Genomic DNA, 26,209 nt, shown 5'->3' with positions numbered 1-26,209 from the left:
TGTGCAAAAAATATACCAAAATCTGATTTTTTTCACTTCAAAAAGGAAAAAAGATTGACTGGTTCTTAAAGGCACTTTGCCTTCTCATAGAACACCCGGGTTTGAGTGCCGCAGGAGCAGCTGGGGAGAGCTAAGTGCCAAACGAGATTGCAGAAGAAACACAGAGCTTGTTTAAAACAAGATAATTTGATGGCCTAATGCCAGTGGCACAGCCTAGGTGAGGGAAGAACTGTCATTATTTGTGCTAAAGCCAAGAACACCAATCCTCATGGAAAAAATCCACCACCCTGTGGTACCTCCAGGTAAGACAGGCAGTGAGGAACCACCAGTGTGAATTAAAGTTTAGAATCAATGGACAAAGCGTCAGCTCTGTTGCACTTCAAATTGCCCTGGCCTGGCTGTTTGAAATAACCTATTTATTTCTATTTTTATTTGGACTCCTTCCCTACAACTCCCAGGCTGGACAATGGGGACAGGCACTTTTGCCAGCCCAGAAAACATGCAGTTGGAAGAGCTTCTACAACCTGCAAATGGAGTTAAAGACATTTTCTCACTCACTGAGATCAGGCACCAATTTAAATGGAACTTAGGGACAAACTCACAACAACAGAAGTGGTGTTTAACTGGTGATCTATGTGGTTTGCAATCACAGATGGTAGCTCTGTCTCAAGGGAGAGGGTGTTGCTGGCTCTCTAAAATTAGCTGTTCATGTACACAATGATTTTGGGGAGATTGCCAAGTCCTAAGGATACCACGATCTGAAACTTGTGAAAATGTCCTGAAAATGGAGGGTATCTTCCATTATCATCTTTGACGTCAAACTGTCTTTAAACAACATCATCACTACTCCTCACAGAGACTCTGTGCAGGGCCAAGACTGCCCAAAGTGCCACAATATGCCATTTTCCACGGTTTCCTCCCAGGAGATCAGAGGGAGGGAAGGCAAGAGGCTGATCAAAGCGCTACAGGGACTACATGGTGCAACATGAGATAGGCAACGCAGAGGTAACTGGCGCAGGAGGCAAGCCTTGCATACCTTGGGAATGGCAAAGGTAGGAGGCAGTGCAGGTGCCCAGGGATGCAGTAAGGATGAGAGGGATGCCTCGTAGTATGCGGGAGATTGCATGAATGGCAACTGAGGCAAACCACAGGGGCAGGTGAATGTGTGTAGTGGGAAACGCAATCGCAACCGGGGCGGGGTAAAAAATTTTTGTCATATGGGGAAGAGATGGGATAGGCAAAGGGGAATGAAAAGGCAACTAGATCTAAGACAGCTTCTCAAGCAGTGAGGCGAAGACGAGGGGGCTCTGCCTCCTCAAGACATTGTATGTGAAGCCTACCAACAGCTCTGGGTTACAGCTGACTCCTGTTGTTCTTGCATCCAGATTGAGGTTTAAAAATAAACTAATTGGGTGGCAGCTGAGCAGTGATATCTCTGCTTATGGAGCAGTGGACGAGAACCCAGAGGAGAATGTCAGCCAGTCCTGGAGTCAGCTGCCTTATCTCAACCCAGTCTGCAGGACAACATCCAAGTAGAGCTTCTTCATCCTGGGCTGGGAGGTGTCAACTGCCAACATCCTTCACAGCCAGGTGGTGCCTGCTGCCTCCCAGCACTGGAAGGGAGAAGGTGTGCTCCAGCCCTCACCCTCAGCTGAGTACCTAGGAAATGAAAGGCAGCTAGAACAGCTTCCTATGCACTCCTCAAAAGTCATCTGGACATAGGATTTGAGAGGTGAGCTGATCTGCCTCTGTCCTTGGGGACCCTAAGAGAATCACCACATGAACTACAGGAAAAGAGCTGAAGGAAAGGTCTTGGAGTCAACATCTCCATGTGGAAAGGAAAGCATAGGTCCAGGCTGGAAGTCTCTAGGAAGCAGAAAGACACTTAGCCCAGCAAACACAACCTCTGAACCAGTTTGTCCTTTTTGGAGCAACAGTCTTGCAGCAGCCTTGACCACCACAATGTCCAGGTTCAGACCCACAACAAAGAGAAGGAGTGGAAGAGCAAGAGATACTTTTCTTCATGAAGAGGTTGCACAGGGATAGGATTGTATCACCTATACGGCTGTCTCACAGGACATTTCTATCTTACATTCTGTCATCACTGTAACAAAAGAGACTTCAGTGAAAGAGGTGATGCGACATAACTCTTCCACTTACCTGCCCCTCAACACTGGCAAAAAAGTATGGGAATGGTGGACAAAGTCAGGTCCACAAGGGGGACTTCCTCAGAACGGGTATATCAGCAGGTTGCTCCTACGCAGATACACTGGCATCTGCAAAGCTGCCCCTTTGTCAGCAGAGTTTATGTTCAGCCAGCCCCTCCCCCCAAAACCTCCACTGAAAGTGAATGTGTGCAGGCATAACTACATTTACCCAATTCGTGCTAGGTTAACCCAAGCATTTACAGTAACATTTTCAGAGAAATCACATCTCATTAGCTCCTTCCTATGGGAAGGAGTCTGGGGAGAGAGTGATAAATAGGAAACATCTCCCATTCTGCATAGAAAGAAAGTGAAAGGATCCAAGAGACTAAGATACAAAAAGATGGCTTTTGTATGTATGTACAATTGATGTGCAGTTGCTCACAGAAGTAGAGCATGAGATCCTAGCAACAGCTACCTCTCCTTCTGATGCTAATGATCTCTGTACTCTAAAGGAGTGGCAAATGCTCATTTCAATCCTCATTTTGGATTCTGAGAACAAGCACTATGTATAGTGGGAAGTCAAACAAAAAAGAACACCTCTTTCAGGATGCAAACCCTGGGTTTGGGCCCTTCTAATGAACACAATTTGCCTAAGAGTCTGATGCTGAAAGGGAATCTTATTTCACTAGTATTGATTTACACTGACTTACTGCAGCTGACGAATTTGAGGAACCTTATCAAACATAAAAGGAAAAATAACTAGTGCCACTAACTTTTCAGCCTGTAGCCCCATGATCACTTTTTGTGTTGACAGCCCTCCATCAGCTGTTTTTTCCCCTGCTGACCCTGGCTTGCCAGTGCTGTCAGTTGTGCACATGGACAGTGAACCAACGCGGGAAATGAGCCAAAGCTGCAAACATCTTTCCTTCTCCCCGTGCAGGTCTGTGCAGCCACATGAACACCGGCATTGGCACAGGGGAAAGGGCTGAAAGGGCCGGGTGGGCTGGGGTGGGGGTAGGAGGGTACCTCTTGGAGAACCGACACTTCTGTTCCCCTAACTTGACCATGAAAGGGCAGCCTGCAGTGGGGAATGGCTGCTTGCCACTGCCTTTGAGCCTTCTAGTTGTTTGGGGTTTTTTGACAACTGATTTGGGACATATTTACATTTATAATTGCAGTCATTATAAATGAAACACAATAAATAAATGCAATATAAATGTAATCTACAGATTTGTTTTTTAGAATCGCACTGTAACTAGTTTTAATATTAATTTATTACATTTCCATATATATAAAAAGAGAGCTATTTTCACATTTCTTTAATTTGCCAGTGTTCCTCAACAATATGTGGATTCCACAGTAATTATTACAGCCTTAGATGAAGATGTTACAAAAATCTGCAACTTGACTATTTTTAATACTCTCTGCATACTACTGTAACATCAGGATTCCAGCCATTAGCACCAATTAATTTGTTTAGAATTAAATTGTAAAAGACATATTGATCATAAAATAAAACTTCCCATAAAACCCAGGTGACAGCAACATGTCCAATTATTCTGGTATAGAGCCCAAATTCAATGGTTTAACAGGATTGGTTTAGAAATCAATATCCCACCTTACAGAATCTGAACAGCGAATAATTCAGTGTCTTTCAATGATGTATTTCAGCAGTTTACCACCCATGTCTTTAAAATGAGCATCTTTCTTCTAGTTTGACCTCTGTTACTTTACCTTCCAGCACCTCGACCCATATCTTTGCCTGGCAGATTAAAAACCTCTTTTGCTCTCTCCAGGCAGGTACTCCTAACAGCAATCATGTCACCTCTTAGTCTGGTCTTTAATGACAGACTGCATTTCTTCAAGTTCATTCTACAAGGCAGGTTTTACAGAATCAAATGATTCTTGTATTATTTCTCCTTTTTTAGGTTTTGAAAAATTTTTTTAAAAAATCCAGACAAGATTTGGATTCGATGTCTGGTAGTGGTCTCACCATTTCAAAAGATCTCTCCTCTGCTCACATCTTCATTTTCCTGCTGATACATCAAAGAAGACTTTTTAAATTTTTGTTTTGCTGTAGCAGCATAATGAGAACTTACATGCAGCTAATTATTCCCCCTAACTCACATCTCATTTTGGGAGACAGCACCTCCCCCCAGGGCACAGTTTCTCACACTCTGTGCACGTGACCTATATTCTTCGTACTCGAAACATGACCTTGTCCCTGGCTGAATGTAAGAATTAGTCTGAATGCAAGCCACTTATCAAGTAATCCAGATCTTTCTGCAGAGCTGGCCTGCCAGTATTATTTTATCAAGCCAACCATATTCCTCTCACTACAAACTTCCTCCTCAGTCATTTCTTTTCTCCTCTTGACAGCCACTAAAGGCATGGAATAGTGCTGAGCTAAGGGCAGAAGATCAGGAGTCCTAATGAGAAACACCCCCACTTGTAAGAGATACCAACATATAAACGTATTTTGTTTGGTTAGTTGGTTTAAAATTTATTAATTATTTTAATTAGAAGAAAGTCTTACTGAAGTCTATATAAATCAACTACCTTTATCGATCAGACTTTCAGACTTAGAAAAAGAACAGTATCAAGTTTACTTGGCAAGAACAGTTTCTATATATAACCATGATGAGCAGCATTATATCGATTAGTACACTTCAAATTTTATGTATGGATCACCTAGTCATTGTTTTTGTCTGAAACAGGCAGGTTAGGGTTTATAAATACCCTATTATTTTTTAATTTAATTTAATTTAATTTAATTTAATTAAACAATTATTCTGTTTGTTCCCTTTTTTCACTGGCAAAACTAAAAATTGTTTTTTAAAAGATTAGAACAACAGAAATTTTCATTCCTAAAATCGACCTTGAAAAATGAACATCAGTATTTTGGAGGTGATGAACTAAAAAATTATTAAGAGCTACTGATTTTAAATCTACTTCTTTCACAAATTCCATTTTCTCCGGAATCTGCTTTTCCATTGAAGTCTCCTGAACATGGAAAAAGTAACATCAAAGTAGAGGCTACTTAAGGAAATCATCCCTTCTCATGTCACTTTGAGAAAACCAAAGTCTTGTTCTTTCTGGTTTCTGTGCTCAACAAGAGAAGAACTGCCAAATGGGATTACGCTACTGGTTAATTCAGACCGAGGATTTCTGGCAATATGCAGTGTCTTTTTTTGAAAATTAAACTGATCAATAAATTGCAAATAAAAATTTTGTCTGAGCAGTGAAGTGTCCTGTAAACTCATTTTCTTGCGGCAAATCAACAGAAATTGATGTCATTGATTCAAGAATGACTGTGAGAAGAGACTGGTCATGCCTTCCCAAGGAAGGTGTGCTGCCCTCCCCATGGCCATCCCTGCACTCACCAGGATGCTCTGTGGGCAGGCGGGATGCAGCGCATGCCCAGCCTGCCTGAGCGAGTCCTGTGGTGTGCAGATCCACCCGGCCAGGCCCTACAAGCTTCAGAAAGCACTGCCCACCCAGTCTGGGATTGAACTACCTGGGATTGCTTATAGAAGGGTGAATCTGATATTGAGGGAGCCTCAGGCAGGGCACGTATACCTACAGAAATCAGTATTTGGAAGGAAGCATTCACTGTAACTCCACTGGAAACACCTTACCTATGCATAATACCTCCGTGTCACAACTTTCTTCCCGCACCCATATTTATCCCACACCATTATCACATCTGCCTGAGCTTTCTAGATGTTATTCTTGTCTGTATCCTGTGCTTATGTACTTTCTGCTGAGCATTTTACTTTGGACTTGCACTTTCCTAAAGCCCTGAGCACCAGCAATGACCCCTTCTTCTTTAATCTTAACATCCATACTGCCTCTTCTCCCAGAACACTGGACCAAAGGCTCATTTCAATAGAAGACAGCTACCACATTCACTTAACTACAGGTGGTCTTCATACAGCTGGCATTCTACATTGCAGCTATCCTGAGAAGGGCAATACATCGCTGCAAACCCCAGAAATAAGGATACTTGTGACAATTTAAATTAATCTCGATTTCCCTTTTCATCTGAAATTCAAGTCAAGTTTTAGACAAGGGCTCCAGGAGCTCTGTATACCAAGTGCTGAGACCGGTTTATTTCTCAAGTGAGATCTGTTATCACAGGCGTTTCCAAGCAAGGCCAGGAAGCAGGGCTGCTCTGCCACTGAAAAGCTGCAGATGCCTAAATTTTCTGGAATTTAGAAACAGCTGGATTAGTAAGAAAATCCTTGCTATCCAACGCTTGACAGTCAGCGCCTCTGGGGGAAGGCAGGTAGATTTGGAGCAGCTTAGGAGTGCAGAGCAGACAAACAGGTCCACTGCCATGTAACAGAGGCAAAGCCAGAGAGATGGAAATATGTGGTCACCGCATGGAAACAAAACCGCAACAAAACCAAGGGGATTTCCAAAGCCAAAGCAACAAAGATACATGATCGTAACTCCACAAGAGGGACAAATCCTGAGGTCCTGCCTCAGGTGAGCTTCCAGTGGGAGTCTGCCTATATCTAGATGGAGTAAAAACTGCCTACAGATTTGGCCCAGTGTAAGATACCAACAAAGATGCTTGAACTGATTTGCCTGGGGAAGGTAACGCTTGCTGATACCTCCACGGTCTCTCCACTCCAGTCATAATTTGACAATGTTTGTGGCTTGATTGCATGTGTTCAGCGAGGCAGCCCTGCACTTCCTACCCCAAGGCTGCAGGTTACGCGAGCGAGTCTCTGAGACGAGCCCTGGCATCCACCTCTTTCACACATCACACGTTCACCATCTGCGCTCTCATCTTCGGCCATGCTGCCACCCCTCACCCAGGTTGCTGGGAGGTTTAGAAAGGCAGATGTTTTCAGTCTCTGTGGGGTCTGGTTGCAGGGGCTTTGGAAGTTACAGTACCTTAGGCCAGTTGTCTGGGATTCAATATTGCATTATGTAGTGACACACTGTGGGCAGGTGGGATCTATTATTGCATTATGGAGGCTGCTGCTTCCCTGAACAGGCTATGTTTTGTGTGTGAAGCGGGCCCACACCTGCTGGAGCTGGGACCTGGAAATGCGGAGGACGGAAGGCATGAGTCTGTGGTTTCCTGCCGTGAGGGGCATATGCCTGCGGTGGGGCATGCGCACAGGGCTGCTCTCCGCTGAACGGCTGCGCTGTATGAAAGTGCCACCAACGTGAGGGTAGTGTTCTGTCTCCAGGGTTGAGGAGGAGAAAACGGAGGACGCCAGTCTTCTCAGGGGGCTGTACCTCGGGAGGGAGTGCTGAGAAGGCCTGTCCTCCTCCAACTGAAAAAGACCAAGAAGAGTGGAGGAAAAGGTGTCAGGCAAAGACTTGACTCGCCCCTGGTTTGTGATGCGCATGCTGCAGACATCTTCACTGGCGGATGAAAAATGCTTTTGCTCTACGTGGGGCTTACCTACTGCTCTGTGTCTACAAATTCCCGGGGATCCTACAGGCACCATGGGAGCCTGCCATTACAGAGGGCCTGCCATGCTCTCCCCAGCCACACGCGGACATGAGTGACAGCAGCAGTGTCAGGCTCTGCTACGTCAGTCCCCTCCTCTGGCTCTTCAGGCCACACGCCTCACCTCTGTTCCTCTGGCATCACTCATCTTGACATGTCATTAGGCTATCCATACATCTTGCATATAGAAACAGTCAAACTCTGAACACACTTGGAAACCATGTGTATGAGAAAAGGTGAAACACCTGGTACCAAAATGATCCTATGGATTTAAAAGTGAGGGATCCCTAAGGGCTCTTTCAATTAGTCTTATTAAAACTGCTGCAGGGATTTGCAAAGGCAACTTTGGGGGCTGTTAGTGGGCTTTCCTTTTCTCACACTTGCACTGCTGGCCTCCCGATACACTTCTATATTGAGTACCTGCAGGGGGAGCATTAATACTTGTAGTTTTGGTAAGCGGAGGACTGGCAGCAGCTGGAAAGGCAGGCAGAGTGTAATTCTCCTTTCAGTGAGAAATTCAAAACACAGAGCCGTGGGAGGACGTGAGGAGAAGATGCACATTTAGGTCCCTTTTCTGCTTCTGTGATCCTGGGATGGCCAGGAGAGGTAGAAAAGCATACACACAGAGGGCAGCTTGTGCCAGGATGAGATCGCAGCTCCTACGCTCCCTTTACGCAATGCATTAACAGGAATGACTTCAGATTCTTCACCGTGAAAATGCTAAGCTGTTCCTCCCCTTTCTACCTCTGCTACGAAACTAGTGCTTTCACAGGGGTTAACAACCTCAGTTTCCAAAACCAGATCATCATCCCTAGAATTACATTTTTCCTTTCAAATCCATTCCCTTCCTTGTGCTGCATTTCTTTTCAGGAAGTCTCTGCAGGTTTCAAAATGTAATTGGGAAATGTGAAAAGGCAATATTGTATTTTATTAAGCCAACACTGCTCTTCTTACCTTACTAGAGATGTTGCCCTTGCCAATGATATGAAAAAAAAAGAGCTGAACTTCAGTCTCATCTCTTTCCTGTCACCTTCAGTATCTTTGCAGTGCTTTGAGGTGGGTAGCTTATCTTCATATGTCTGAGAACTACTCAGCTTGTGGTGGGCATTAAATGTGAAAAGCAATTACTCACAGTCCTGAAGGTACTGCATAGATCAGACTCTCAGATGTAATGCTGTCATACAGAGTACTTGAGAGAGAAAGAAATTCTAGCCAGCAGCTCTAATTTCTCATAAAGACAACCATCTCTTCTGTGCGTAGATGGTGTAGAAATTCAGTCCTGGGTGTACTGTTTGTAGGCTGCACAACTAAGTATACTGGAATTATTTTTGCTCCATGTTTGGGCTCAGCATATTGTACAATTTCCAATGTATGTATCATCCCAACATGGTAAAAGACTTCTCCCATCAAAAAGGATCACTCTAGCTACCCAGATGGACGTCCTTTACAGCACAGGACCAAGGACCTTGCCCAGGCCACGACAGGACAAACTGCAACACCCCACCAGCAAGCGCACTTAGCTGTTGCTACCTCCTGGCTGAAGCTGAGGTTACAGACACACCACTTTTCTTCGCTGATGCTCTAATGCATAAATTACATTGTCAATGCTGGAGGTGCTGCCCCCTTTTATCCCTTTGCCCTTGGCAGCAATCAAGGCTGGATCACCTTCCATCAGGCCTATTCTGCTGTTTGGACAGGAGCAGTTTAACACCTCTAATGTGAAGTTCCAGAAAAATACGTTGATAGAGCTCAATATATTTTAAAAACATAAAATGTAATTTGGAATTTCTGCTGAGCTTAGGGTTTTGATTGTTATGACCTGTATATATGTATATATAACGAGCACACATGAGCATTACTTCTCTCATAGTATCACCCTTCTGCTGATCCTTTATTCCTAGCACAGAACAGGAACCTTGAATCTAAAGAGTGTGAGGGACAGAGGCCAACTCTACATACATCCTTCTCCATCACCTGGCAAGTTCTTCCCCTGTGGAGGGAAGCCAGAAGAGCTGAATGTCAAAGAATTGCATCATCTACGATAGGCAGCAAGTGCAGCTCAACACTGAGTGAGGGGCAGTGAGAGTCTGCCCCTCTTCTGCAAATGTCCATTTCTCATCGCTGAGAAATGGTCCCTCAGGTCCCCTCAGAGCAGCCACAGATGACGCTGTAGAAGGGAAAATAAACCAAGACACACACCACCTTTTCACATCAAATTTTCCCTGCTGCTTTCTTCCCCAGACTACCTCTCTGCCCAGGGTTGTAGCCAACCCTGAGAGCTTGCTGTGTTTTGCTTCTACCTAATTGCTTGATTGTTTCAGCCTGGCTTTTCTTCTTTCTGCCTCAGAGCCAGTGAAGTTGTAGTTTCTGTCCTCTCCTCCTGCTGCCTGTAGGCACCCTCTGGGAGTGACAAGGATTTCCCTCATCACTACCCCAGGGTCTGAGGCCACAGAAGCCCAAAATATAACCCAGAGCAAGCCCTGCTCAGCTTTCAGTCCTCAGTGCAGATCAGAGTTCCTGCAGGTAACAGACCTGAGGCAACCCAGAGCTCTGCACCACACGAACCAGAAGACACAGGACAGATCACCCAAAACATCCTGTCTTTGCTGTGAGGCAGCCCTCTCCTGTGTCTCTGTGTCCCTTTCCAAGGAGTATTTTATATCACCAACTCAAATCAGTGGAGGAAGCGTACTCCAGCACACTGGAGTCGCTGAAGTGGCTGTCCCCTGACCAGCTGTGCTGCTCCTGAGGGTACCAGGCAATGTCACAACTCTAGCATCCCTCAGATGAGGCACTGATGACGTTCAGGGGCACCCGTAGGCTCAGCATCAGAACAGAGAGTATTTTCTTGGCTCAGTGAGGGTCTCAGCACAGTTTTTTACAGCAGAAAACAAGGGATTATAGGTAAAGTTGGACTCCCAGGTGAAGCTGGCCCAGGCAGCCTGTGCAATGTGCTTCCAACTGCCTCCTGTCTTACCTACAGTGTTATCAACACAGGTCTTCACACTGAGCACCCTTGAGTGATCTCTCAGCAAAGATGCCAGCAGTGGGGTATGGCTGGGAAGGGCTCATAAGCTCCACAGCTGCTGCCCTCTCAGGGTCAACACACGGACAATTTTAAGTTCATTTGTGGCATTCTCCTGGCTGTGGGAGAAAAGTGGCCTCATATAGCACCAAGGGAGATTTTCTGAGTGATTCTAACTACACAGCTAAATTGGTGAGGAAATACACCACTGCCTCTTTACATTGAGACCTTTTCTAAAAGACAAACTCTTGGTTCTGGGAGATGGGAATGTAAGAGACAGTGTAAGCAAAATGCTCTCTGAACTCTGCAGAATACATCCAAGAACAGGTAAGGAAGAGTTAATATGAGCTCCCACTATTGCTTAACTTTTCTTGTGTTTTTTCAGTACAACATCATTTGGACAGGCATTTTTTAGGCAGGCAAGTCTCAGAATATTTTGTACAATGCCAACTGCACTAGTGATAAGGGAGATTCACAGTCAAAAAATACCTATGATCACACACCTACAGTCAGAAGTAATTGCTAAAAATCATAAATGCATGAATGTTTGTATTTCTTTCCAACACAGAAGGCAGCAGTAAGTTGCCATCTCTGTCAAGTGTCAGTGAATTTACTCAGCATATTTAAGACCTTGACAGATTTTTAAATTACATTGCTAGGTGTGGATATAAATGATTTCCAACAATAACAGCAATCCTATGTCAGAATTAATATGTATACAAAAGTGCAGCATCAATCTTTTTTTCCACTCATTTTTAGCTATTACTATAGCCTTATCTGAACCTTAGTGCATAAAAATAAGCAGGGATTTATTAGAACATTCCTGAAATGCATACATTAAAGTAAACCTAAGAGCTCTGTTAAACAGCTTTCTTGGTGCTTGGTGCTGCACTGGGTGGTGCACAGAGAGAAGGGCTTGGGCAAGACATCATTTCATGACAGACCTGTTCTCCCTCTCTATACCAGCACCTCCCATGAGGTCTACACTCCACTGCAGCTGCCTTCTTGTCAGCTGAAACTGGGAGATATCCAGTATGTCAGAATATTTGTGTCAGAAATTCCCCCAGGCTATTCAGAGCCTCCTCTGTACTTGACTTGCTCCACAGCAGCATCTGCTCACACCGTGCTCCCTCTTACACCCACGCACTTTCGTAAGGACACCCCCCCACCTCACACTTGCACTACAGTGTCTTTCTGCCAACAGATTCATGTATTTGAACAAACACCTGAGCTCTAAATTAGGGAACTCCAGGAACTACAGGCTGGTGGTCAGCCTGGAAAGGGCATGGAGCAAATCCTCCTGGAAACCAGAAGGAGAAGAAGGTGACTGAGAGCAGTCAGCATGGATATATGAAGGGGAAACCATGCCTGCAGAGCCTGATATCTTTCTGAGATGAGACGAATGGGTGGGAGGTTGTTTACCTTGGGTTTTGACACTGTCTTCTGTAACATCCTCATAGAAAAAATGATGAAATATGGGCTAGATAAGTAGACAGTGAGTTGGACTGAAAACTGGCTGAGCTGCTGGGTTCAAAGCATTGTGCTTAGGGAAACAAAGTCCAGCTGGAGGTCAGCCGCCAGTGGTGTAGCCAGGGGTTGACACCGGGGCCATTACTGTTTGACAACTTCATTAATCACCTGGGTCATGGGACAGAGTGTACCCTCAGCAGGTTCACAGATGATACAAAACTGGGAGGAGTGGCTGACACACCAGAAGGCTGTGCTGATATTCAGAGGTGCCTGGATAGGCCAGTGAAATGGGCAAAAAGGAATTTCATGAAGTTCAACACAGGGAAGTGCAAAGTCCTGCACCTGGGGGGGAACAGTACATGCTGGGCACCAACTGTCTGGAAAGCAGTTTGACAAGAGAAGTACCTGGAGGTCCTGGAGGACACTAAGCTGAACACAAGCCAGCAAGGTGCCCTGGTGGCAAAAAAGGGCTAATGGCCTCCTGGACTGCATGAGGAGGAGTGCTGCCAGCAGGCTGAGGAAGGTGATCGTCCCCCTCTACTCAGCACTGGTGAGGCTGCGGCTGGAGTGCTGTGTTCCAGTTCTGGTCTGCCCAGTACAAAGGAGACAAGCACATACAGGAGACGGTCCAGCAAAGGGTCACAAGGATGATGAAGGGACTGGAGCACCTCTCATTTGAGGGAAGGCTGTGAGAGCTGGGACTGTTTAGTTTGGAGAAGAGAAGGATCGGGGAGGGGGGTGTTCTCATCAACACTTATAAATACCTGATGGGAAAAAGAAGGTGGATTCAGACTCTTCTTAGTGGTGCCCCGTGAAAGGACAAGAAGAAATCCGCAGAGATTGAAATACAGGAAATTCCACTTAAACATAAGAAAAAGGGTTTTTACAATAAAGGCAATTGAACACTGGAAGAGGTTGCCCAGAGAGATTGTGGAGTCTCCATCCTCAGAGATACTCTGATTGAACACTGTCCTGAGCAACCTGCTCTGGTTGATCCACCTTGGAGCAGATAGTGGGATCAGATGATCTTCAGAGATCCCTTCCAACCTCAACCATGCTGTGATTCTCCAATACTGGTTTTTTTTGCCAGAAACTAACAAATAATGGCTTATATATTGGAGACAGAGAATGGAGGAACAAAAGAAACCATTAGAGCAGGGATTACCCGTTTGCTCTCAGTTACTAGTCTATGGACACCAATGGATGATCACCAGTTTTTGGGAGATGAGAACAAGGTCCCAAATGGGTACAACAAACCCTATAATCTCATTCATGGCAGTTCTACATTTAGTGACATCTTTGCCTATCTTAAAGGCTCAGTTCATATTAAAAGTTAAGGAATATTTACTCACACACACACACTGTCTAATCACAGTTTCAATACAACCCAGAGGAAGCCCAAGCCTCAGCTACAGGAAACACCTGTCACTGGCAGTGAGGCCTTCAGTGTTCTCATTAGTTAAATCCTCGGTGAAATTCTTATTAGTGTCCCAACCAACAGTCCCTCCATCTCTGCTGTACCTATGGAGAACAGGCTTCTGCTTTCCTTTAGGCACCAAGTAATTTTTCCTTTGAGAGTTAACAGTTCTTTTTGTGACAGCAAATGGAAAAATATGAATGTCACTGCAAAGCTGTGAATATAGAGGCAACTGAAGGTTCCAAACATCAACAGAAGCACAACTGAATCACAGCCAGCCAAAGAAGTCTAGTGTTGGCCTATATGTACAAAGCTAGGCCCAGGAGTAACTAGAGGATATTTCAGAGCACAGGGACCAAAAATGTGCGGTCTGCTGGAGAACCAAGGCTGTCTAATACATTAGTAGTTATCACCCACAATCCCATTAATTTACTTTTGTTGCCTGCTTTTTAAGTATCACTATGCAGTGATAAGCAGCCTTCATACTGCATCACACTCAACTCCCCCAGTCATTTCACACAGCAGTACTATGTGCTATGGCCAAGAAGGCACCTCCAGCCTTCCTTAGCTCTGCTAAACATGTCAATGAAGTGTCCCTGCTGGTTCTCACAGCTGGTTCTTACCAGCCAGCCCTTGCCATGTTCATCACATCTTGCACATCTTGCACTGACCAGCCTAATAAGTGTACAGACAGAACAAATACACACACACACCCTTCTAAACCTGCCGATCTTGCCTACACAATCTCTAGATATCTAGGGCTTCGGCATACTGCCTTTATACAGCAAACACCTCCACGTGGACCCTTACAACTGGACACAGACTCCATGACAAGCACGTACTGCTATTACTCCATGCTCAGCGGACTGTCCTACTTGTGCCTGCTGTCAGTATTTCTGTCCTTCCTTTAAATGCTGTAGCCTCACGCACCCTATCAAGGAACACCTCGCCTGGCAGGCAAGGATTTGGTTTGATTCTCTTTACGTTATTTCTTGTGTCATTCATTTTTGTTGCCAAAACTAACAGTCCTTTTTTTCTTGTACCTCTTTGAAAGCCACACAAGAGAAGAATCTGGGCAAGGCCTGAACAGAAGAATGTTCTTTTAACATGCTCCAGTTCAGTGAACACTCCCTTAGAAAATATGCTCAAGAGGGAATGGGAGGTGGAGTTAATGGTCTTCCAGAGCAGACTGCATGAACGCCTGCCCTAGGAAAGGTATCACCGTGTACCTGACCCTGAGACTTGCCTGCTCTTTGCTGCTCTTCCCTGCACTTTTGGATCCCACATGTATGAGATTCTCGTTAACATACAAATACAAAAAGCCCTCAGGAGAACAATTTTATTGTCTCTTGCATGAACACTCTGGGACAGCCTTCTTCTGAATGTCTGAGAAATGAAGATTAGATATGACAGAGGAACTCTGAGCCTAACAATACATCATGTTTTTCCAGCTAATCTAATAAATTACTTCCCACTAAAAACTGATCTTCTTTATACCTTCAGAGTACCACAGAAAAAAAGCAGACTGAAAGAAAAACAGACCTCTACAACTATCTGGAAAAAACACAGTAGGTAAAGGACTTTTCTATGAGTAAACACCTGGTAGCAACAATACCAGTCACTAAAGTAAGGTTGACAGGATCTGATTGCTGGTTACTCTGAGGTTTTTATTAGGTATTTAGAAGAAAGTTTAATTTCAGGGAGTTACTTTATGATTTTCATTGCTGCAGGCCTTCCCAGTGCTGATGTATGGTTAGATTAGAGAGCATTCTGTTGCCATACACTGCTGTTGCTGCTGAGAAACTTTGTGGAGAAGATTTGCTAGTGACACCTTCATACAACTAAGTGGTCATTAACAAAACACTGTGGGAGAGCAATAAGAGACTGATTAAAAGACACCCACAACCACAACTGTGCTCCCCTCTTACCCCTGTGCCAAAATAACTGAAAGATCTTGGTAACAGTGTGTCCTTAGTAGGGGACAATGTTACTAGATATAGGGAGCAGTTCTAAGGTGTTCACAACAGTTGCAAGCACTGTCAGGAGGAGTTTTGCAAGAGCATCCATGCTTGGAATCACAGACTTCTCCAGCACAGCTGAGGTTCCCTAAGGTGATGCTAACCTAGGCAACAAGGTACAGACCCAGGGATCTTACCTGTCTCTGAGGACCAGTAGGTTCAGATTCTCGTCTCCTTTGTCGGATAGCTGGTGCTGAATGTAGGGGGGAGTGGGCCGGACTTCCTGTCTGTTGTTCATGTTTACTGTCAGATACTGTTTGAGAAGGTCCTTCGTGTCTGTGGGAACTGTCCTCCTCAGTCACAGGCTGCATACCCCGACTTCGCCCATCATGCGTCTTCGGCCTGACTGCAGCATCTGTCCCCAAGCGCCTTCTCTCCTCACCCTCTTCAATAGGTCTTAGTTCCTCAGGCTCCTCATCCGTGGTTCCAGAGGTGCTTGGCTCAGCACCTGGGTGAAAGTCCTTCAGCTCTGTCTCCTTATCAATGATAACCCATTCCTTGCTATCAAAGTCCTCCTCCTCTGCAAGTGGCACTGAGCGGAAAGCATTGCTGAGGGCTTCATGTTCCACTGAAGCAGATACATCCATCCTACCACTTGCCTGCCGGTCAGCCTGGGCGGTATCGATGGACAGCATCTGGGCTGGCTGGGAGGAGCATACAAGCCGTGACGGAGAGCCAGGTAAATCCATTCGAGATCTAAAGACAGAACAGGAAGCCATTAAAAATACATGAGGTTTGTTTGTGGCTAAAGTTAGGGATCATAAGATGTGAGAGAAAACACGTATAGTCCTTCTCACACATTTCTTGGTACACATCAGAAAGATAGGCTTAAGGAAAAATACTTCTTTAGAATCTACAATGGCATGAAGATATTCCCCCTAAAGTGCTTCAGTATGACAGTCAGTCCTTCCTTGATGACAGGATGGTAACCAGTTTCCCCCAACAACACCAATATATTCTTTCCTCTTTGGTAAGTTCTACTGCTTTGGCAGGGGAGGGGGGAGCACCAACCCAAACCACCCCTAAATCCTAAATCTACTGTTTGATTTAACAGCATCTCTGCTGGGCTTCTATAACCTTTTCAGCTGCACTGTGCTATCTCTATGGTGGCCACTGAGGCCTCTAAGGTGACCACATGAGTTCTTCAAAGACAGCAAGAACCATTGATCCCACTGTGCATAGATGACCTCAAAATACTTTGGAAGAACTGGAAGGAAATATGGCAAGCACTCTTTTACAAAGGGTGGTATAATGTTCAGTGGCTCACAGTCTAAATAGCAGCAGCTTCTGCAGCCGTGCAGCAACACCTTTCAAAGATGCCCTGGAAGCTCCCTGTGCCCCAACAGCCCTGGCAGCAACTCAGCTGGAAAATCCTGTGGCAATTCTGTTTTTCTGCTCCACAGTGTTATGATCCATGCTTCTCATTTGGCCTGCACCTGCTGCTTCCTTTGCTTCTCTGTCTACCACCGAGGCTAGCAGCTTGCTGCACAAAGCCAGAGTGTCTGCTGCCCAGTGAAAGACAGCTGCAGTGTGTTTTACAAAAGGATTTCGACAAGGAGCATACAGGAGCCTTGCAGACTCTTCTGGGAAAAGCCTTCCATGTGTGAGAATGCATGAGGAGAAAGAGAAATGACTGACCATCAGGTGAGGGCTGCTAAGCAATACTAGGTATCTTTAACACAGTGGAAGGTCAGAGCTGAGATGGAACGAATTACAAGCAAAATCGAAAAAAATTTGGTGAAGAAAGGGGAATTAGAGAAAGAGGTGAACCAAAGTTTGATGTAGAGAACAAAGATCTCAGCAAAAGCCATCTGATGGATCTGAAAGAAGCAAGCCTGTATTAGTCAAAGTCTTAAAAACTTATTATTGTGAATAGGGAACACTAAGTATGCAAAGTAAGAGTTAAAAATGGTCTACACTCTGTGTGTGAAGAGCAACTGGATTTTAAAAAGCTGTTGCTAAAAGGATTTAGTCAATGCCTTCATCCATTCCCCAGCAGAGGAGAGACACCTGGAGTAAAAGATTTTACTCCAGAAAGCCAGAAGAATTTCCCGGTGCTGGGAGTCAGGTCTACGTTGTGAAAAGACAAAAACAGAATAAAGAGAAGACTGTGTGCCAGAGGGGGATTGTTTTTGCACCATATTTGGTGCAGGCTGCTTGGAAGATGAAAAGAAGATCTTGATTTTAAAAACAGGAGCTGAAGGAAGAAGGCAGGAGAAAGAGACACCTTTGGATGATACCCATTTTCTATACTAAGTTAGCATGATGCCGAGTAGACAAAAAGAGCGGGAGAAATAAAGGAAGAAGTTAAAAGCATTTAATGAACATACAGGACTAATGTTGCTGACTGTTATAAATGCGGGGTTTTTTTCTCCTTCCTACTTTAAAGACCCTTTCTTCTGGGCAAGAAAAAGAAGATGTAGCAAGACCCAAGATTTGTTATTCAAACTCTAAATTATTAATAGCAACACAATCAATCTTTCCTGAATTGCAGCTTTTCAGCATTAAAGCTTCCCTCAGTCACCCAGAATAAACCAGTACCTAACAAACTGGGGGTAGTGTTAGGGGATCATCCTCTCTCTAGCTCTTTCTGACCCTCCTTCATTTCCAGCTACCGTCTTTGTGACTGTTCTGCTTGGCTGAAGTCTGTCAGATTTTCTCTGAGAAGGTGGCTTGTCTCTCCTCCACCTCTTTCAGAGAAGCCACCCCACCAGAACATCCTAGAGCCACAGTCCATGCCCTGACTTGCAATGGGAAAAGGATGGCAGAGTAACAAAGGATGTGAAGGAGGTTACCAGCACCAAGGACTTATGTCTGGTAATGTGTTCTACAGCACACAATAGTTTAAAAAGTTTCTTTTCATTATTTTTATAATTCTGGGGGTTTTGTTTATTTCTTTGCTGTGGATCTGAGAGAAGGTATTCCTATTACCCTCAAAATCATGGTGTAATGTGTACTTCTCACATGCAAACAAGTGCAATGCTATATGCTGAAAACGGAATACTATTATTACTATTAATGAAAAATAATGAAACAATGAAACCCACGAGATCAGGATCTACCAGCTAGCTCCCAGAATACATGCATCCCTGTATGTACACTAAAAAGATCCATTCTTCCCTCCCACCTCAGGCCAGCCAAAAGCTTTTTGACTGTTTACATTATCTCTGATTTGATGCTTTGACTTCCCTCTGACAAATATCCATCCTTCTGTCTGTGGAGTTCAGCCCATCCAGGGACAGGATGAGATTCATTCCCACTTACTCTCTTTATTAACAGACATGAGTGTCTCATCAGAAAGATCATAAAGCCCATGAACACCTCCACCCAGGAATGAACTTCCAGTGCTTGCTAATCTAATGATTACGTTGGTCTCAACAGTCAATCCTCAAGACACTGCTAAAAGCAGCAGGAGACTACAGAGGGTGAGCAAACCTTCTTTCATGTAGATCTGCTTTGCCATCAGCTGTGGAGAGGCGTTCTGACTCAGGGCTGTTCACACGGCGGTATCTTAGGGAGCGCACTTGTGCAGTAGGGGACTCTGGAGGCACTCGGACAGGGGAACTGGGGCAGACGCCATTTCTCTGCTCCTCTTCCACCATGCACTGAGTCTGTAGGGTGTAAACACAGAGAACCTCAAAATCTGACCAAAGATGCTGATTTCCCATCCTTCACTGTCCTGTGCTTTCTCCCAGGATACAGTTTCAGCTGCATTTTCACAATTTACACATGCAACGTTTGAATGAATGCAAGGGCCTATATGCCCTGGCAATTCTCTAGTGTTAAAACAAAGTATAGATTTTAAATCAATTCAAATATGCACACACCTTTACAAGGTGGCCTTTGCATTGCAATTACCCTGAATAGTTGATCCAAAGGAGTTATCATGGGCTAACCTACATACACAAACCCTAACTGCTTATCCAAGATGTCTAAGAGCCCTTGTTTGTCAATATTTGTCTGTGCAAAGCCCGTGCATTATATTGTAGTATATATACTTTTACTTCTGATGAACTTGATATGACTAAGCTATCCTAATTCCCAAGATGGTCTGGCATTTTTTTGGTTTTTAAAATCTTGGTCCTCTAAATAAGTCCCCAAGGACATATACTCAATTGCAACGTCTGTAAGAGCTTTCCACAGATCCAAGGTCACCCAGGGACCTGAACATGCCTGTGGACACTTGTGAGCATTGAGTGTTCATACTTTACCAGTACATATTTTCTGTTTTCAAATGGCCTCAGTGAACTTGTGTGGGATTTTTTGGTTTTTTACATTTAGCAGCAGACAAAAGAGCAAAAGTAGGTGCCTGTAACACAGCTGCCTTCTGCCTTCCACTGTGCTGCTTCCCCTTGGAAGAGAAGACCTGCTTAGACAAAAGTATAGAGGCAGAATGGTCCAAGGACTACAGCAGCAGTCTAGGATTTGCTTTCAGCCCTGTTGTGCTGCCAGCCATGCAATGTCAGCTGCTACACACCGCCTCTGTGTGGGAATGTGCATTGAGGTGCCAGTGCCAGTTCCTAGCACGGAGAGTGTTCACCCTTCTTTGCAGCATGCCCTACATTCACTTGCTCTCTGTTAATGCCAGAGGCTCTGAATGTGAGCAGGATTCTCAGTAAAATGCTGCTGATCAAGACAGCTGCCTTTGTGCATGTACTGTGTATATGGCAAGTCAGTCAGTGTCCATAAATTAGCAGATCTAAACTGTCTAGGCAGGGTTTGGGATGCATAAGTAAGGAGCCTTTGCAGCTAGGGAGAGTGGAGGAGAAATTTCCAGCATTACAATGAAAGCACAGTAGATAATGATTTAATCTATAATCCATTCAAACCAGGAGAAGTTTAGTGACAAAGGAAGGCTGAATATGTTTGTGAAAGGAGCAAAGTGCTGATGTAACCATAGGGTAACAGGCAGCTTGGTAAGGTTCAAGAGCAGAGAACTGGGGGAGTGTGTAGGAGAGCAGGAAGAGGCTTCTGAAAAAACACAGAATTAGAACTTTGATCCAGCAGAGGAAGGAGAACCAGAAGAAGGATTTAGAGAGGACAGTGACATTAGTCAAGTAAACTGTCCTTAGCATCGAAATGGGAGAAGTGGGACAGAAGGAGATCTGAACTGTGTAAACAGAGAAATAAGGATGACCTTAGGTATTGGAGAGAAAAAAAAAGGCAAGATCTACGCATCACCTAAATACAAAGAGCAAGACGGGGAGAGCCAGAGTCCTTCTAGTGCTACAAGACTGGAAGATGAAGGATAGTGAAGCTGTGACTAGCAGAAGGGTGCTGCTGCCCCCGCAGTTCTGAAAGACACAAGAGATGCCTGAGATTACAAGCAGAGGTGAAGCTATGCCCTTACATATCAAATCCGCAGCCTCCTTTTTTTCTCCATGTGGTGACTGTGACTTAAAAACTGATTCTCTCTCAGAGAACAGTCAGACTAAAGATAATAAGCCTAGCAGAATGAAAGGACAGGCAAGAGTCAGACTAAAGATAACAACCCTCACAGAGAGAAAGGACAGACTTCTTTGGCTTTGGAGAGCGTGATGCCCTGGGCTCTATTTCATAGACTGCTGTGTAGCTACAGAGCTTGTCAGGACTGAAGTGCGCATTGCCATGCTAACTCCCTGAGCTCCTTTGCCAGTAAACTGACAAGAAACAGCATATCCCTTGGCAGGAGAGTCACCTGGTCATGCTGTGGATCTTGCAGAAACCTCTCCTGCCTCTAACTGCTGTTATATGACAGGGCTTGTGAATAACAGCACTGAGTACCTAAGACATGATGTACAACTAAGAGCCAGAAAGGACATTTACAGTCCCTTGTGCACATCTCAGTATGACTGAAGAGCATCGAGTCACCTGGTGGTTCAAAGGAACAGAAAAACACATAGGAGTTACCAGGATTTTTCTGTAATACTCTTTTTTTCCTTGTACTTTGTAGAAACAGAACTGTTCCACTCTACCAGGCTTTTCTTATTTCATGTGCCTTTAAATGAGAACTTCTGGGAACGCAGACAGTTTACCAGTGGGACACGAGGAAGTGATTTGAACTTGGTTTACAACTTTCCGTATTGGGGAATGCTGCTGGCAACGTTCCATACAGATAACACATTGATCCAAATGACCTGCACCAGTGAATTTTAAGCAAGTTAGATGAGATTATTTCTTGTCTATGAATAATGTTTTCTAATAAGACTAAGAATAGTGGAGATACCTATAAGGCTGAAAGGACTAACTTTGTGCCAGTATAGACTGAAGTGAACTCTGGTCAGACCCAGAAGACCGGCAGATTTAACAGGCTAGTCCACAAATGTCCATTAAAGACAAGTTTGTGAAGTGAATCCGATATGCCCTGATAATATTTTAAGTCTGTTTGATGAAGGTTTCTCTGCTAACAGATTTTTTATCTGTATCATGTATCTGATGTCACGCCAGGTGACATTCTGATTTTTAAACAAGACTTGAGATCAACACAACAAATACTAATTTAGTCACAATATCTAAGTGGATCTAATAAATAACTGATAGATTCTCATACTTAACATTTTCTATGGAATCACCATTCAGTGGGGATGCCTCCAAGAAATTAGGTAATATTTACAAGAAAGGACTGAGAAACAGCTTAGGGATTATGAGGAACACCAACAGAAGTACACACTTCATGCAAGCTAAAAAATCTAATATGATCTTGGAATGCAGAAATATGACAATATTAAGTGATAGCTTCTCTCATTCTTCATAGGGGTGAAACCATTAGTAGATGCTCTTTATAGATTGTGCTACCCTTAGAAAGGAAAGTTAAGAACTGGAAGAGAAAAATCAATGATAATTCAACATGTGGAAAAATACAGCTTATGAAGACATCTCTGAAGAAATTTATTTACCCAAGACGTTAGGACACAATAAAATTTTGGTGTACAATTTCCAAACCTGGGACATTTCTGATATTGTTTCAGCTATGCAAGGACTAGAATTCCATTGCTTGAAGTATCAAGGTCCTAGATAACAGTATGATTGTACAAAAGATTTACTCTAGCATTATTGGCCCCCAAAATGTCATTTGCATAAAGATCCAAATTAATCCCAATGGCTTTTACTCTGTAAAAAAACTGTTTGCAATTTCCCATTACCATAGGGAAATTCCAGTGCTTTTTGGTCTGCGCTATGTAGGATGCTACACAAGTAGATCTGAATGGCTTCTAGCAGTCTATGAATCCATTACCCTAAATCCAACAGCCACAGGAGATAAATAAATGTTCTTTACTTTGCTGATGCTGATCCTGAGTTTGTTGCGATTCACATCTGTCTCTTCCCAAACTTCAGCCTCATTGAAAGCCGTGTTTGGAGCCTGACCGAGACCTTCCGCTGGCCGGCCTGACAGGATGGGGGGAGCATTCTCTTGATCACTCAGATGTTCACCCTGTAGGACATCCTCAGTGTTCTCACGAAGTAAGTCCCCAGGTACTGGAGTGACATTAACCACCCTATGGAAAAGACAAGAAGAAAGTTAAATTATTAGTACTTAAAGAAGGAGGCCTATTACACTGCCCCACAGAAATTTCTTTGCAGCTTTTAGGGTATTACCACGTTGAAAAAACAGGCGGTCCAGCATTATCCCAGATATGACATCCTGAAACAGAATGGGAGGATTCCACCTAACATATAGTCACAAAGACAGTGGGATGGATCCATGAAAGCATCTTGGGGCCCTTGATACGCAAGCTGCAAACTTCTTCAGAAGCACCTATTACACAGTATTTAGCTAAGAAGAAACTTTCCCTCTTCACATGAGCAAATAAGGCTTAATAGGCCTTACAGCTTTTCTATAATATTACTAAGAATTAGTTATCCCTTAATGCCAACCCCTTCAAAAGCACCAAGACAGACCAGTGAACTAAGCTTTATCAATTTTTGTTTGGACTCATTTCCATCTCTGAGCACCAAGCTCTGCGTACCTTTGCACCAGCACACACAACACCCTGTAAAGGTCAAGGGACTGGTGTTTGAGGTGTGACCAGTGCGTGCGTTCTGCTGGATTCACCTCACTACCAATCACAAACCCACCCCACAGCAAGGCAACAACTGCCTCACAGCAGGCACTCTCACAGAAGCTCCAGCCATGTGTGCCATATAATATGCAAAATATACAAGCATATGGCCTCCATCAATCCTGGCTGAAAGTCTCCAGACACCCCTCAACGTGAGTCCAACCCACACACTCATGCCTAGCAGAAAATGTGTTTACAGGACAGTAGCAAGGTTCTAAAACCGGGTTCCATCGCCTCAGACACACAGTAATACCTATAAAGTCAAATCAAGTAGTAGCTGCCGTGCAGCTCCAACTTCCCAGGATCATAATGCCTTGAAATCTTTCCAAAATGAACTTGTTATTGAGGATGTCCATATTCTGACTGGCGCACCTGCAATACTCACCCAAACATGGCTGCTGTCTGCCTGGTGTTTTGCTGTGGTGGAGTAGAGGTACTAGTGGACAACAGGATGTCTGTACCAGCCTTCTCCCAGTCAAAGGCTTCATTTTCAGTGATGCCTCTTTCTTTCATGCTGTTCTCGAAAACGGACATGATTAGCTGGAATAAATTTACAAAAACAACTTACGTTAATAGCTGAGGGTAGCTCTCACAGAAAATCTGAAGTATGAGCATGAGGACCAAGCGTAGCTTACAACCTCCATCTTGCCTATGAAAGGTACCAAGAAATGGGAGCAAACGTTACAAAATGGTATCAGTTGTTTCTCAGGCTGGGTTTGGCTTGGTAATGGAAATTTCTTTAAATCTACAAAAGAAGTGCATGCAGCATTTTGACACTGATATGATGAAATCTTGCAGTTGGCTTGTTACTCTAACTCTAAAGCCTTAACTTCAGCTCAGCTTTCCTGTGGATTAGACATATACAGAATAGTACATTTGATATGTAGATTTCAAGGGCTGCCAGAAGACGTAAACACAACAGGAAAACATGGTCCTAGGATGGAGACTCGCTGCAGTGTCTGGCTCCAACACAGCTTGGTCAGGAGCCCTATGATATGCTTATCCACAACGTGGCCTGCCACATTTGGCTGTGGAAGAAAATAAAACTGTAAAAGGGATGATACATTTTTCTTTAGAAGACAGCAGGTACAAATGCTCATGCTGATGTGGTTTATGCTTGTTGCTTTTTAAGAACAGATATTCTTCAGGGAAGAATGAAACTACTGGCAACAGTGCTCTGTGCATCAATGCGTTACCCAGGGAAATCTGATGTTCTGCTGTCAAAGGGAAGATGGATGCTGTAGGCCAACACAGCCATGTGTGAGGTCCTGTATTTCTAATAAAATTATTCAGCTAAACAATGCAGATCTGAGAGGATTCAGCCTAAAGTTTGTATGAAGAAAGAATATAGTGACAGATACATTTGGCTTATGGCATAGAATTAGCACTAAGTTATGACTCAAAATTACCATGAACAAACGCCCTATTTGTTTGCATTTATGTCCTAGATCTGTTTATCAGCATGATCAGAAGGCTGGCGCACCTGCCATTTCCTACTACCTACCACCAAACTGCAGTAAAATGCCTATTTGCAACTTTCAGTTAAGCCATCTTTCTCCTCCTTTTTTGTGACCTAGAATCCTAGAATTTGGTGCTCCACTACTGCAGTGGCACTATGATTGATGAAAAGAATCCCCAGAGCTGACTGTTGGTCAGACCAAGGAACAGGTAAAACCTCTCCAGAGTGGACATGACGTGGCAGTGGTAGCAGCTTCTTTGACTTGAAAGGGAATTTACTGTTGTGACAATTTAATACGATAGTATTGTGTTTCTGCTTGTTAGCCTCATGTCACCATGCCCCCTTTCACCTCTGATGGAAACATATCGTGCTGCTGCTGTTGGCAGGGAATTTCTTGCTCAAAACTGAACAGGAGTAACTAAAGGGTCACAGTCTTGCTTTTAGTAAATGTATTTCTGGTATTTAGTAACCTTAGATGGATATTTTCTCATTAATCTGCCTGATTACATTGAATACATAAGCTTTTGGACTACACATATCTTATGGCAAAGAATGTACCAAATTATGTGAATAATCTTTGTTCGTACAAACCTGTCACCTGCTAATTCCACTTGGCAGCTCATTTTCATATCAGAAGAAGCAGAAAACATTCCCTTCTTGCCATTCTGCCTTTGATTTTAAAGATGTCATGTACATGCCAATCCTCTTTTTCTCAGAGTGTACTGTCCTAGTCCAATTAGTCTTTCTGTATCTGGAAGTGAATCTATCTCTAGCCCCCTTGTCACCCTTCCTGACAACTTCTCAGATTTCAAGATATCCTTTTTGAGATGCAAGAATGGAACTACACACACGTCTGTAAGAGTATGCTTTGTACAGATTTACATGATAGTATAAGGATATTTTGTTTACCCTTTAATACTACTCTAATTACTCTTAGGATTATATTTGCTTTCTGACTGCTACTTTGGCAAGGATTGCTGTCAAATGTCTTCTAGAAATGAATACCCCCACATCCCCAAAGCCTCCTTACATTTGTAGACTCATGCCCTTACAAAAGCGATACGGACTTCTGCTCATTAGATCATCCTCATCCACCTGTCCACTAATTCCAATCTTTATCATGGTTTCTGATTCTTTGTGATGTATACATGTGTGTCAGAA

At 43.9% G+C, this 26,209-nt stretch overlaps 1 protein-coding gene across 8 annotated transcripts in view; it reads right to left on the bottom strand.

Annotated features, from left to right (window-relative positions):
• Positions 1-26,209, bottom strand: part of TTBK1 (tau tubulin kinase 1) — a 131,700-nt gene that overhangs the window by 21,394 nt on the left and 84,097 nt on the right. For all 8 annotated transcript variants that reach the window (XM_080408898.1, XM_080408899.1, XM_080408897.1 and 5 more), the window contains 4 exons: positions 23,975-24,129; positions 22,806-23,025; positions 18,986-19,161; positions 15,688-16,246 (listed from right to left, as the gene is read on the bottom strand). In XM_080408898.1, coding sequence (XP_080265024.1) covers positions 15,688-16,246; positions 18,986-19,161; positions 22,806-23,025; positions 23,975-24,129 — 1,110 coding nt within the window. The remainder of the gene's footprint in view (positions 1-15,687; positions 16,247-18,985; positions 19,162-22,805; positions 23,026-23,974; positions 24,130-26,209) is intronic.

The sequence above is a fragment of the Falco punctatus genome (assembly GCF_963210335.1).
Source record: "Falco punctatus genome assembly, chromosome: 12".
NCBI lineage: Eukaryota > Metazoa > Chordata > Aves > Falconiformes > Falconidae > Falco > Falco punctatus.
This window is presented reverse-complemented; position numbering and strand designations above follow the sequence as displayed.